The sequence below is a fragment of the Pocillopora damicornis genome, chromosome 2 (assembly GCF_964200805.1).
Source record: "Pocillopora damicornis chromosome 2, jaPocDami1.2, whole genome shotgun sequence".
In the NCBI taxonomy this organism is placed as follows: Eukaryota; Metazoa; Cnidaria; class Anthozoa; order Scleractinia; family Pocilloporidae; genus Pocillopora; species Pocillopora damicornis.
The window spans coordinates 2,882,501-2,895,000 of NC_142671.1; the positions used below are offsets into that span (position 1 = coordinate 2,882,501).

The 12,500-nt window shown below is 37.9% G+C and overlaps 1 protein-coding gene across 2 annotated transcripts in view; it reads left to right on the forward strand.

The window, feature by feature from the left end:
• Window positions 1-968: 968 nt before the first annotated feature.
• Window positions 969-12,500, forward strand: part of LOC113668108 (uncharacterized) — an 18,398-nt gene continuing 6,866 nt past the window's right edge. The window contains exons 1-15 of one of the 2 annotated variants that reach the window (XM_089197020.1): window positions 969-1,134; window positions 1,523-1,608; window positions 1,864-1,958; window positions 2,373-2,617; window positions 3,177-3,284; window positions 4,261-4,503; window positions 5,048-5,092; window positions 5,869-5,898; window positions 6,984-7,349; window positions 7,457-7,501; window positions 9,030-9,395; window positions 9,503-9,547; window positions 11,078-11,443; window positions 11,551-11,595; window positions 12,311-12,500. The exon at window positions 12,311-12,500 is cut by the window's right edge and continues 176 nt beyond it. In XM_089197020.1, the coding sequence (XP_089053146.1) occupies window positions 1,044-1,134; window positions 1,523-1,608; window positions 1,864-1,958; window positions 2,373-2,617; window positions 3,177-3,284; window positions 4,261-4,503; window positions 5,048-5,092; window positions 5,869-5,898; window positions 6,984-7,349; window positions 7,457-7,501; window positions 9,030-9,395; window positions 9,503-9,547; window positions 11,078-11,443; window positions 11,551-11,595; window positions 12,311-12,500 (2,366 nt within the window). In that variant the 5' untranslated portion in view covers window positions 969-1,043. The remainder of the gene's footprint in view (window positions 1,135-1,522; window positions 1,609-1,863; window positions 1,959-2,372; window positions 2,618-3,176; window positions 3,285-4,260; window positions 4,504-5,047; window positions 5,093-5,868; window positions 5,899-6,983; window positions 7,350-7,456; window positions 7,502-9,029; window positions 9,396-9,502; window positions 9,548-11,077; window positions 11,444-11,550; window positions 11,596-12,310) is intronic. The other variant, XM_089197021.1, reaches the window with a different exon arrangement.

The following is a 12,500-nucleotide window of genomic DNA, read 5'->3' on the forward strand; positions in this document are numbered from 1 at the left end:
ACTCACTTTGGTCGTAAATAAAAAACTGCAATGCCAATTTGTTGAACAAACGCATTAGCTCTTAGACTAGTGCTGCTGTTTTATTTGAAGTACAATTTGGTATAACAAGGGAACAAAGAAACAGGAAAAGAATCTCATTTTTAAAAGCTAGAGAAGATCACAAATCGAAGAGCTACGGTTTTTCAGACTGACTTGTTGTGTCTATCCTGTGAACAGAAGACCTTGCTTCCTTTGTCAACTATGAGAAGTAATTCAACCTCCTCATTATGGTCTTAGCGTTTGTGCTTTGATTAAATTAAAAATTAAATGACTGCTTTTTTTCTTGTTAATATTGCGCAGCCAGAACAATGCATTCTACCAAAATAATGAAATAAGATAACTTCTCGTCTAAAAAGCGGGCCACTTCTATCCTAAAACCGAATTTATGAAGCTGGTCAGATATAATTAAATGGGTGTAAAGCAATGCTTACCATTTACAAAAGTGCATTTGAATTCATTTACTTTGAATTCACAGAAATACCAGGGTGAAAAGGTTTAAAATTGCACTTAGAATCAGCTTTCAAAATCAAACATACTTCAACTTGTTATAACAATGAAAGTGTAATAGTCACAGCTGTCAGTATAAAAACTCCTCGTAATGTATACAACCAGCATCTCTGTCATTTAACAAAATCAACTTAACTCAACTCTATTTAATCTAGTGAGCAGCTGGTAAGGCCGGTGTATGTAGGTATTAAAGAAAACTTTTTTCCTCCTTATTTCAACTATTAGAGACAGAAAAGGTTGGCAATTAAGTGTAAGTAGAAGCTTAATTGAGCTCTGTTTGGTCCACCATACAGCTGTGCCTGTCGGCACGTAGGTAAATTAAAGAAAATTACTCTTCGCCAAATTTTAACGATAAACAAAGGGGTAGGGTAGCGTTAATGAATACCATTAAAAAGAACGAATATTTGTTCAATTTCCGCTCTCTCTAACCATAGGCGTTAAGTTTGATCTGTTAATGGCCTTCAATGATTAAAATTCATTTGAACGCAATGAAATAAATGTCCGTGAGCCAGAAAGCTTTTGCATTCGTCTTTGAACATCGCAAAATGATGTTCTTAGTTTTGTTACTGTTGGGGACGTCTGTTTCAGGTAAGGCTTAACGCTGACCTTCTCTGAATCGGTTATAGCTTCTCTCCATGTTAGAAAATGCGGTGAACTTTATGTATAAGCAATGCCTCACTTCGCTCCTAAAGTCTTCGTTTGCAAAGTTCTATGTTTCCAACTTTTCTTCCTATCATGATCGTTGATATATAAATTACTTCATAGATGTCAAATTGATGATTCCCAAACGATATTAGAAGAGTTATTTAAATTAAATTGCCTTATTTTGATGAATTTTTGTTATTGACCTCACTCGATTGAGGATTTTCAAGTTTACGAGAACTCATAATCGGCGATATATTTGATTCTCTCCAACAAAACCTTCTGCTCCTTTAATATGACTGAATTAATAGAATACACTGTTGTTTCACAACAGGACAACTCCAATGTGGCTTCACGCCCATCCCTCAATCACGTGTCATTGGAGGTCAAGATGCGAAGCCTGGGGCTTGGCCATGGCAGGTGTGATGTCATTGCCTCTGTTCAAATCTTCACAAGCCGTTTGTTTCTGCTTCTAGAGATCAGAGACTTCATCCCACAAAATAATGAAAACTGTTTAATCTTAAAAAGTTTGAACGTGTCTTGTTGGTTCTCATCAAGCTTTTATTATCCAGCTTGCAGACAAGGTCCCCTAAATTCCCTTCAACTGCGCGAATCGTATCCTTCCTGAAATTTTTTAAAACTTATTCTTAATTATTTTGATTGTTTGCCATTTAGATCGCATTACAACGATATGGCAGCTTCATCTGTGGAGGATCTCTCATTTCTGAAAATTGGGTAGTTACCGCTGCCCATTGTGTAGCAGGCAGCTCGTAAGTTTTTGCTCTTTTGCGCATGCCACAATTTTGACCGCTGTGTTACCAAATAAAGACATATCAACTCAATTGCGGACTCAAAAAATGACTGACAATTAACGTCGACCAATCAGCTTAAGTAATCAAAAGGAATGACCTGCCAAATGTAACTGACTGCCTTTTGAATCAACCAAAATAACCGACTACCATCCGAATGACCGACCGACGAATCAACCTTACGAAGATTTAATTAGCAACTCTTTGACCAAGCAGCCGAGCAAACTGCTGATGCATTATTCACTTTATATTATTTCTTCACCCAACAAGCGTATATTTGAGAGTCCAAAATAGTGCTTAGCTTCTCTATCGACTGCTAGTCAATTATAAGCATAAGTTACGATCATGAATGAACCTTGTATTGTATATTTGTAGAAATCCTGCCAATTACAGAATAGTTGTTGGTGATCACAATCGGAATGTGAACGAAGGAACAGAGGAGTCTGTTGGCGCCGCGCAAATCATTTCTCACCCTCAATACAACAGTCCCAGTCAACTTAACAATGACATCGCCCTGATTAAACTCGCTACGTCTGTGAAGCTCTCTGCCAGGGTGAACCCCGTGTGCCTACCGTCTAGCGACTCAAATGTACCCACAGGATCAAAATGTTACATTACAGGTGAGGGTGGTCATGAGAGGTCCGCTTGTTTTTAATATATAGACCATGCAAATCCCATGCAATAAAAATGGCCCAACTCCTCTGTCGTAAAGCAATAATTCACGGGCATTTTAGTTGAGGAGCTGACAAGCCGGCTCGCTTGAGGAAAAGCTTTGCCTTAGTACTTTTTAGGAAAACCCTTGCAACTTGTGGGTAATTCAGTAAGTTGTATATTCACTTATTTTACCTCGAAAGGATGTTTCGCTTCCAAATAACCGTCTTCCAGGTGTCTTTATTAGCGAGGAGTCATACACGTTCTAAAATTCTGCATTACGCTATACTGGGCTCAAAATTTTCTCAGAAGTTTCCTTCAGAAAGCACCACATAGGGGATAACAGAGGATGTTTCTTCAAATTGCAAACATGGTTGTTTCAACATTTTCGTGGTACTCCTTATAAGTTCTTTTGCAGCTATTTTCCTTCCTGTTTACCGACTTCGTTAATCAACAGATAAGAACACAACGGAGACCTTGAAATGTTATTGACGTAGGTATAATGTTATGAACTTGCCGCTTTAATAGGCTGGGGAAAGATTAAGCATCCAGGAGGATCTCATCCTATTTTACAACAAGCCATGATGCCGCCTATCGATCCAGCAAAGTGTAGGCAGAAGATTCAAGCAAGTGGAGGTACATCAGAAAGTCTATATTGTAGATTTTTCATAAGCATAACATTGTCTGTCTTTTGCTTATTAGGTCTGTCTTTAGGTTTACCTGCAGAATGAAAGTCTATATTGTAGATTTTTCATAAGCATAATATTGTCTGTCTTTTGCTTATTAGGTCTGTCTTTAGGTTTACCTGCAGAATGAAAGTCTATATTGTAGATTTTTCATAAGCATAACATTGTCTGTCTTTTGCTTATTAGGTCTGTCTTTAGGTTTACCTGCAGAATGAAAGTCTATATTGTAGATTTTTCATAAGCATAACATTGTCTGTCTTTTGCTTATTAGGTCTGTCTTTAGGTTTACCTGCAGAATTTGTCCACGATATTTATCAAAACGACAAATATTCTCGTTTGTAATGACAGTTTTAAGACAAAGACCAAGCTAAAATTATACTCTTAATCTGGCCGGCATGCTAAGACAATTCGACGAAGTACATTTTCTTCAACCCCAATTACCGTTTTTCAGCTGTTTAAACAAACCGAATAAGAGTGAAACGTTGGATCACTGACGGATCACTGAGTCAGAGTGGATTTTTTCGTCGTTAACTTGGATTCCTCTTCCCGATGTTCGAAAAAGTATAATAAGCTGCTCTTACCCGAATCAATTGATAATTTTTTTCTAACTGAAAATAAATTGGACCAGCTTATTTGAAGAGATGCTTTGCTTTAACCGTACTTCAGTTCTTTATCAAACCTATTGTGGCCCGCTTAAATACGAAATCTTAAATTCTTAAATCCTATAACCGACTATTCTTTGGTGAACTCATCGATTGAGTCGAATTCTACTTAAATTTGAGTCACATCTGTCATAAAAATCGGCGTTTGAAACCACCTTTATTGCGTGGTGATAAAATCCAAAGCAATTCTGGGTTACCTTTCAATGCAAAATTCTTTCTTTTAGATCGTTCACGCTAACTTTGTATGTACTTATATTTTTGCAGTCTCAATAACGTTAACTCCGCAAATGTTGTGTGCGGGCGTGGACAATTCCATTTTAAGTGGTTGTCATGGTGATAGTGGAGGACCGTATGTGTGCTTGAATGCGGATGGGAATACATATACCTTACATGGTGCAGTCAGCTGGGGTTCTTCCAGATGCGATGCTAAACAACTTTTTACTGTGTTTGCCCGAGTGACACAGTACCGAGCGTGGATCAAACAGCACACTGGGATTAGTGGAGGAGGTAAGAAATAAGTTTTGTACCTTAATATCGTGATATCTAATCGCTGTGGTTATTCTTCGTGCTGGACTCATAGTAATGGGGTATCAGACAAACGATTAAGTCCCACTTATACGATCAAGCAGTTTTGTCACATATCGTTTTGGTATGTTTGGTACGTAAGGCATGTTTGACCATCAATTTATGCTGCGCAACAAACTTGATTTTGGAAATGTTTGATCGTGCTCACTTCTGATCGATGTGGACATTTCAACTTACGTATATTTAGTCGATCTAATCACTTAGAGATTATTAGCACTAACTTTAGAGTGCAGTTAAAACGTAGCGATTCACATTGGCCTTCTTTTATCAAGTATGTATTTTTTTTGTCGATCACAAATTTTGCTTAGCAAAATGTTACTCATTGCAGGCCAAAAGGGCTATGTAAAAAAAGAAAAAAATATATACATCTTTCTATTTTTCTATTCTTAAAGTTCCTTTTACTTTTACTACTTGAGGAGGTTGCACTGCTTTTTTTGAAAAAAATTACCGTGAATTATTTTTGCAGGAGGGCCACCACCCTCTCCTCCCATACCAACCACGTCAGGATGCGGTAAGCTCAACATTTGCGAGTATTAGGCTTTTTGGTGTAGCGGTTTTGACTTTTTTTTCAGATCGGTTTTTCGGTTTTTGTGCCAGAAAATGTTGGTTTTCGGTTCTGGTGTTCATTGCGTTTTGCGGATTTTCCGCTTTTTAGCGTTTAATTTTCGGTTTTCGTCAAAAAATACTAAAAGATTTTTGGATTTGGCATCCGATGTGGCTTTTGGTTTTTCTTTTTGGGTTCCGGTCTCATTTCGATCTGAGCAGCAAATGTGCGCCTCCTCCGATCTGAAATAGCCGCGAAACCTCCGTATGCTCCACTTGTCACCACTCCATCGTATCGATTAGGGTTTTGATAACTGGGATGTGAAAATTTATCGGTTTTGACGGTTTTGCATGCGGTTTTCTGTTGTGGTTGATTTTTTTCCTTTTTAATTTTTGTGGCATTTTCTAATAGACCCCAATACCCCCCTCCTTGATCGTGAATCAGTCAGGCTAGATCGATTGTCTAGACTACACTAAGCTACACTAGTTGAAGGTTATTTTGAGAAAAGTTATTTTATCTGACAAGGGACAAGGATTAGCCACATATTGAGGTGTATAGATATTTTACTTATGAAAAAGTCTGCATCTTCGTGCAAACTTTGCTCTGCATGTCTTCCCTTCTTTCACAATAATTTTTCTTTCGGTTCACTTTTTGACAGCAGATTTTCTACCTATGCATTAAAACACTCTCACAAAAAAGGAATTGTTAAGAAATTGCAAATTTTCTGTTGCATCTTTTTCCAGGCGGTTCACCAACTCCTTCACTGGCCCCCGGTAAGTTGGACAACTAAAGAGTAAAAGCAGGCTAGGTTACAATGTTTCCGAAAAAGTTATTGATGTGCGCCAACCACCATAAAAATGACAAGACCAATGCTATCCTAAGTAAGCTTGGAAACCTAACCACTGGTGTGAAAAACCCTGCCCCCCTCTTTATTTGATAATCAGAAAAAGCCATCGTCAACTGGGTTTCGGTTATGGGGAACAGTTATGCTAAGATGTATGCTAAATGATTTTCTCAGCTCCCTGAAAGAATGTCGTATTCAGAAACGCAATAAATCAACCATAACGTGGTAAATATAATGTAGAAATACGTGCTCTCAGATGATAATAATAATTGTGAAATGTTCATAAATGTTCGTACACACACAATTCCAAGGGTATAGCGCACAGGTCTTGAGACTGAAAATATGAAAATCAAGGTTGAAAATTGTGTCTTCACGTTTACTAATTTTGTTTGTTTTTTTGTCGTTATTTCTTCAATTTTTTTTTTAAAATCACAAAAAACTGCAACTGAAAGCAAATAGTTTAAGTAACTCGAACAGACCATCCTCCTTCAGACAGTTTTGGAGGATAAAAAACTATAAACAAGACGACTCTTTTTTCGGATAGACGCCTAAATTTAAAGCTATATGTAGAAATGAAGAGAGCGACCATCTACTTCTATACAGTTTAGGAACATATGAATTTTATGAATTTAGTTGATTGTTTGAGTGGTTTGATAGAATGCTGGTAGTGTTTACTAGATCAAACTTATTTTCGACTACTACACAAAACAGTCCATCGCTGGAAATTCTGAGCAAAAACACATACACATCAATGACAATATGATAAATACGATGCAAAAATACTCGAAACGAGTTCGGAGTTAATTTAGGAAAAAATCAAAGAAAAAAATGTTTCACAATTTAAGGGGGTCATGCTCTTTGACAATAGAAATATGAAATAGTTATCAGTCTTTGTGAAATCAAAATAATACTGGGGGTATAGTGAGCTCTTGAAAATCTAGGTTCGACATTGTGTTGTCGCATATATTACTTTATTTTTTTGCCTGTTTGTTTGCGTTTTGTTAACATAACCAGAGTGTTCAAACTACCAAGTCCTGAGCGAAAATGACCGTAACACCGGCTACAAAGGAGCTGTCAAATGTGACCGGCCATTGCCAGGCGGAAAACGTTGGTACAGGTTTCAAGGAGGTGCAGGCACACAAATGCCAACAAAATGCGTACCTGCATATTATTGCGGTACCCATGCACCAGGCTGGCTGAGTGACGGACATCCCACAGTAGGCGAGGGAGCTGTTCAACGCAAAGTATGTTTCCATTGGACATCACGCTGCTGTCAGTGGTCCAGTAATATTAGGGTTCGTAACTGTGGTGGTTTCTTTGTGTACGAGTTGGTTGAACCACCGGGATGCAGCATGCGATACTGTGGAGAGAAAGTTCAAGGTAGGAGTGTTTTTGCGTAATTGTTGACAGCAATTTCTCTACAAATGGATTAAAAGAGAAATAAGTCTTGGAAACACAGCAAATATTGTGTTGCATTTTTTTTCCAGGTTCGCCACCACCGCCGGTTACAACAGCGCCCCCAGTGGCTCTCGGTAAGTTGAACAACTAAATAATAAAAGCAGACTGGATTACAATGTTTTCCCAAAAAGTTATTGAGGTGCACCGGCCACCATAAAAATGACAAGACCAATGCTATCCTAAGTAAGCTAAGTAAGCTCCTAAGTAATCGTCGACCGAGTTACGGTTATGAAGAACAGTTAATGCTAAGATTTATGCTGAATGATTTTCTCAACTTCCTGACAGAATGTCGTGTTTCAGTTTTTACACTATAGGGAAGCAATAGGACGAGAGCTTTAGTGAGAAATGTTTTCAACATATTTTGGTTTTTATTTCAAGACAAAAAAATTGCGATCAAAAGCAAATAGTTTAAGTGACTCGAACGAACCAACCTCCTGCAGACAGTTTGAGAGGAAAAAAACAATGAACAAGACGTCTCTTTTTTTGGATAGAACGCTGACATTGTAAACTCGAACAAGTTTATTTTCAACTTATGCGATTGACAAATCAACCGCAGATTTCCATTGTTACTTTTTTTTCCTCCGACATGGCGAAAATTGCTGAGCACTGTGTTACATGTTACGTCCTTTTTATCCTTTTTATCTTCGATAACCTTATTGACGATGGTTGTCGACCGATAGGCACGCTAAAATTTATGTAGTTATTTTGAAAAAGACTGTCTATCGCTGAAAAATCTCTGTGAAATACAAGCACAAACACAGTAAATCAGCGACAACGTGACAAATATAATGTAAAAACACATAAACAAAGTTCGTGGGTAAGTCTTGAAAAAAAAATTAATGTTTCACAGTTGAAAGAGGGCGTGCTCTCAGACGATTAAAATTGTGAAATTATCATAATTATGTGTAAATACATAATTTTTGAGGGTCTAGGTCTTGAAGCATATATAAATCATGGAAATCGAGGTTCGAAAATGCGTAAGATTTATATAAAATGAATTTCGTCAAATAAAAGATGTCGTGTTTTGTGTTTTTTTTTAATCACAAATGGTAGGATGAGAGCCATATTGCGTTGTAGAATAAGACTTTTTCTCCAGCATATTTCGATGAAATCTTCAAGACAATGCACCACACTGAGAACACATACCCTGAAATTGAAAGCTAATTGTAGAAATGAAGAGAGCGACCATCTACTTGTATACAGTTTATGACCATATGAATTTTATGAATTTAGTTGATTGTTTAAGTGGTTTGATAGGGTGCTGGCAGTGTTTACTAGATCAAGCTTATTTTCAACTACTACACAAGACTGTCCATCGCTGGAAATTCTGAGCAAAAACACTTGAACATCATTGACAATATGATAAATACAATGCAAAAATACTCGAAACGAGTTCGGAGTTAATTTAGGAAAAATCAAAGAAAAGAAGGTTTCACAATTTAAGGGGGTCATGCTCTCTGACCATAGAAATATGAAATAGTTATCAGTCTTTGTGAAATCAAAAAAATACCAGGGGTATAGTGAGCTCTTGAAAATCTTGTGTTGTCGCATATATTACTTTATTTTTTTGCCTGTTTGTTTGCGTTTTGTTAACATAACCAGAGTGTTCAAACTACCAAGTCCTGAGCGAAAATGACCGTAACACCGGCTACAAAGGAGCTGTCAAATGTGACCGGCCATTGCCAGGCGGAAAACGTTGGTACAGGTTTCAAGGAGGTGCAGGCACACAAATGCCAACAAAATGCGTACCTGCATATTATTGTGGTACCCATGCACCAGGCTGGCTGAGTGACGGACATCCCACAGTAGGCGAGGGAGCCGTCCAACGCAAAGTATGTTTCCATTGGACATCACGCTGCTGTCAGTGGTCCAGTAATATAAGGGTTCGTAACTGTGGTGGTTTCTTTGTGTACGAGTTGGTCGAACCACCGGGATGCAGCATGCGATACTGTGGAGAGAAAGTTCAAGGTAGGAGTGTTTTTGCGTAATTGTTGACAGCAATTTCTCTACAAATGGATTAAAAGAGAAATAAGTCTTGGAAACACAGCAAATATTGTGTTGCATTTTTTTTCCAGGTTCGCCACCACCGCCGGTTACAACAGCGCCCCCAGTGGCTCTCGGTAAGTTGAACAACTAAATAATAAAAGCAGACTGGATTACAATGTTTTCCCAAAAAGTTATTGAGGTGCACCGGCCACCATAAAAATGACAAGACCAATGCTATCCTAAGTAAGCTAAGTAAGCTCCTAAGTAATCGTCGACCGAGTTACGGTTATGAAGAACAGTTAATGCTAAGATTTATGCTGAATGATTTTCTCAACTTCCTGACAGAATGTCGTGTTTCAGTTTTTACACTATAGGGAAGCAATAGGACGAGAGCTTTAGTGAGAAATGTTTTCAACATATTTTGGTTTTTATTTCAAGACAAAAAAATTGCGATCAAAAGCAAATAGTTTAAGTGACTCGAACGAACCAACCTCCTGCAGACAGTTTGAGAGGAAAAAAACAATGAACAAGACGTCTCTTTTTTTGGATAGAACGCTGACATTGTAAACTCGATCAAGTTTATTTTCAACTTATGCGATTGACAAATCAACCGCAGATTTCCATTGTTACTTTTTTTTCCTTCGACATGGCGAAAATTGCTGAGCACTGTGTTACATGTTACGTCCTTTTTATCCTTTTTATCTTCGATAACCTTATTGACGATGGTTGTCGACCGATAGGCACGCTAAAATTTATGTAGTTATTTTGAAAAAGACTGTCTATCGCTGAAAAATCTCTGTGAAATACAAGCACAAACACAGTAAATCAGCGACAACGTGACAAATATAATGTAAAAACACATAAACAAAGTTCGTGGGTAAGTCTTGAAAAAAAAATTAATGTTTCACAGTTGAAAGAGGGCGTGCTCTCAGACGATTAAAATTGTGAAATTATCATAATTATGTGTAAATACATAATTTTTGAGGGTCTAGGTCTTGAAGCATATATAAATCATGGAAATCGAGGTTCGAAAATGCGTAAGATTTATATAAAATGAATTTCGTCAAATAAAAGATGTCGTGTTTTGTGTTTTTTTTTAAATCACAAATGGTAGGATGAGAGCCATATTGCGTTGTAGAATAAGACTTTTTCTCCAGCATATTTCGATGAAATCTTCAAGACAATGCACCACACTGAGAACACATACCCTGAAATTAGAAAGCTAATTGTAGAAATGAAGAGAGCGACCATCTACTTGTATACAGTTTATGACCATATGAATTTTATGAATTTAGTTGATTGTTTGAGTGGTTTGATAGGGTGCTGGCAGTGTTTACCAGATCAAGCTTATTTTCAACTACTACACAAGACTGTCCATCGCTGGAAATTCTGAGCAAAAACACTTGAACATCATTGACAATATGATAAATACAATGCAAAAATACTCGAAACGAGTTCGGAGTTAATTTAGGAAAAATCAAAGAAAAGAAGGTTTCACAATTTAAGGGGGTCATGCTCTCTGACCATAGAAATATGAAATAGTTATCAGTCTTTGTGAAATCAAAAAAATACCAGGGGTATAGTGAGCTCTTGAAAATCTTGTGTTGTCGCATATATTACTTTATTTTTTTGCCTGTTTGTTTGCGTTTTGTTAACATAACCAGAGTGTTCAAACTACCAAGTCCTGAGCGAAAATGACCGTAACACCGGCTACAAAGGAGCTGTCAAATGTGACCGGCCATTGCCAGGCGGAAAACGTTGGTACAGGTTTCAAGGAGGTGCAGGCACACAAATGCCAACAAAATGCGTACCTGCATATTATTGCGGTACCCATGCACCAGGCTGGCTGAGTGACGGACATCCCACAGTAGGCGAGGGAGCTGTTCAACGCAAAGTATGTTTCCATTGGACATCACGCTGCTGTCAGTGGTCCAGTAATATTAGGGTTCGTAACTGTGGTGGTTTCTTTGTGTACGAGTTGGTCGAACCACCGGGATGCAGCATGCGATACTGTGGAGAGAAAGTTCAAGGTAGGAGTGTTTTTGCGTAATTGTTGACAGCAATTTCTCTACAAATGGATTAAAAGAGAAACAAGTCTTGGAAACACAGCAAATATTGTGTTGCATTTTTTTTCCAGGTTCGCCACCACCGCCGGTTACAACAGCGCCCCCAGTGGCTCTCGGTAAGTTGAACAACTAAATAATAAAAGCAGACTGGATTACAATGTTTTCCCAAAAAGTTATTGAGGTGCACCGGCCACCATAAAAATGACAAGACCAATGCTATCCTAAGTAAGCTAAGTAAGCTCCTAAGTAATCGTCGACCGAGTTACGGTTATGAAGAACAGTTAATGCTAAGATTTATGCTGAATGATTTTCTCAACTTCCTGACAGAATGTCGTGTTTCAGTTTTTACACTATAGGGAAGCAATAGGACGAGAGCTTTAGTAAGAAATGTTTTCCACATATTTTGGTTTTTATTTCAAGACAAAAAAACTGTGATCAAAAGCAAATAGTTTAAGTGACTCGAATGATCCAACCTCCCACAGACAGTTTGAGAGGAAAAAAAACAATGGACAAGACGTCTCTTTTTTTTGGATAGAACGCTGACTTTGTAAACTCGATCAAGTTTATTTTCAACTTATGCGATTGACAAATCAACCGCAGATTTCCATTGTTACTTTTTTTTCCTTCGACATGGCGAAGATTGCTGAGTGCTGTGTTACATGTTACGTCCCTTTTATCCTTTTTATCTTCGATAACCTTATTGACGATGGTTGTCGACCGATGGGCACGCTAAAATTTATGTAGTTATTTTGAAAAAGACTGTCTATTGTGTTGTCGCATATATTACTTCATTTTCTTGCCTGTTTGTTTGCTTTTTGTTAACATAACCAGAGTGTTCAAACTACCAAGTCCTGAGCGAAAATGACCGTAACACAGGCTACAAAGGAGCTATCAAATGTGACCGGCCGTTGCCAGCCGGAAAACGCTGGTACAGGTTTCAAGGAGGTGCAGGCACACAAATGCCAACAAAGTGTGTGCCTAGATATTATTGCGGTACCCATGCACCGGGCTGGCTGAGTGA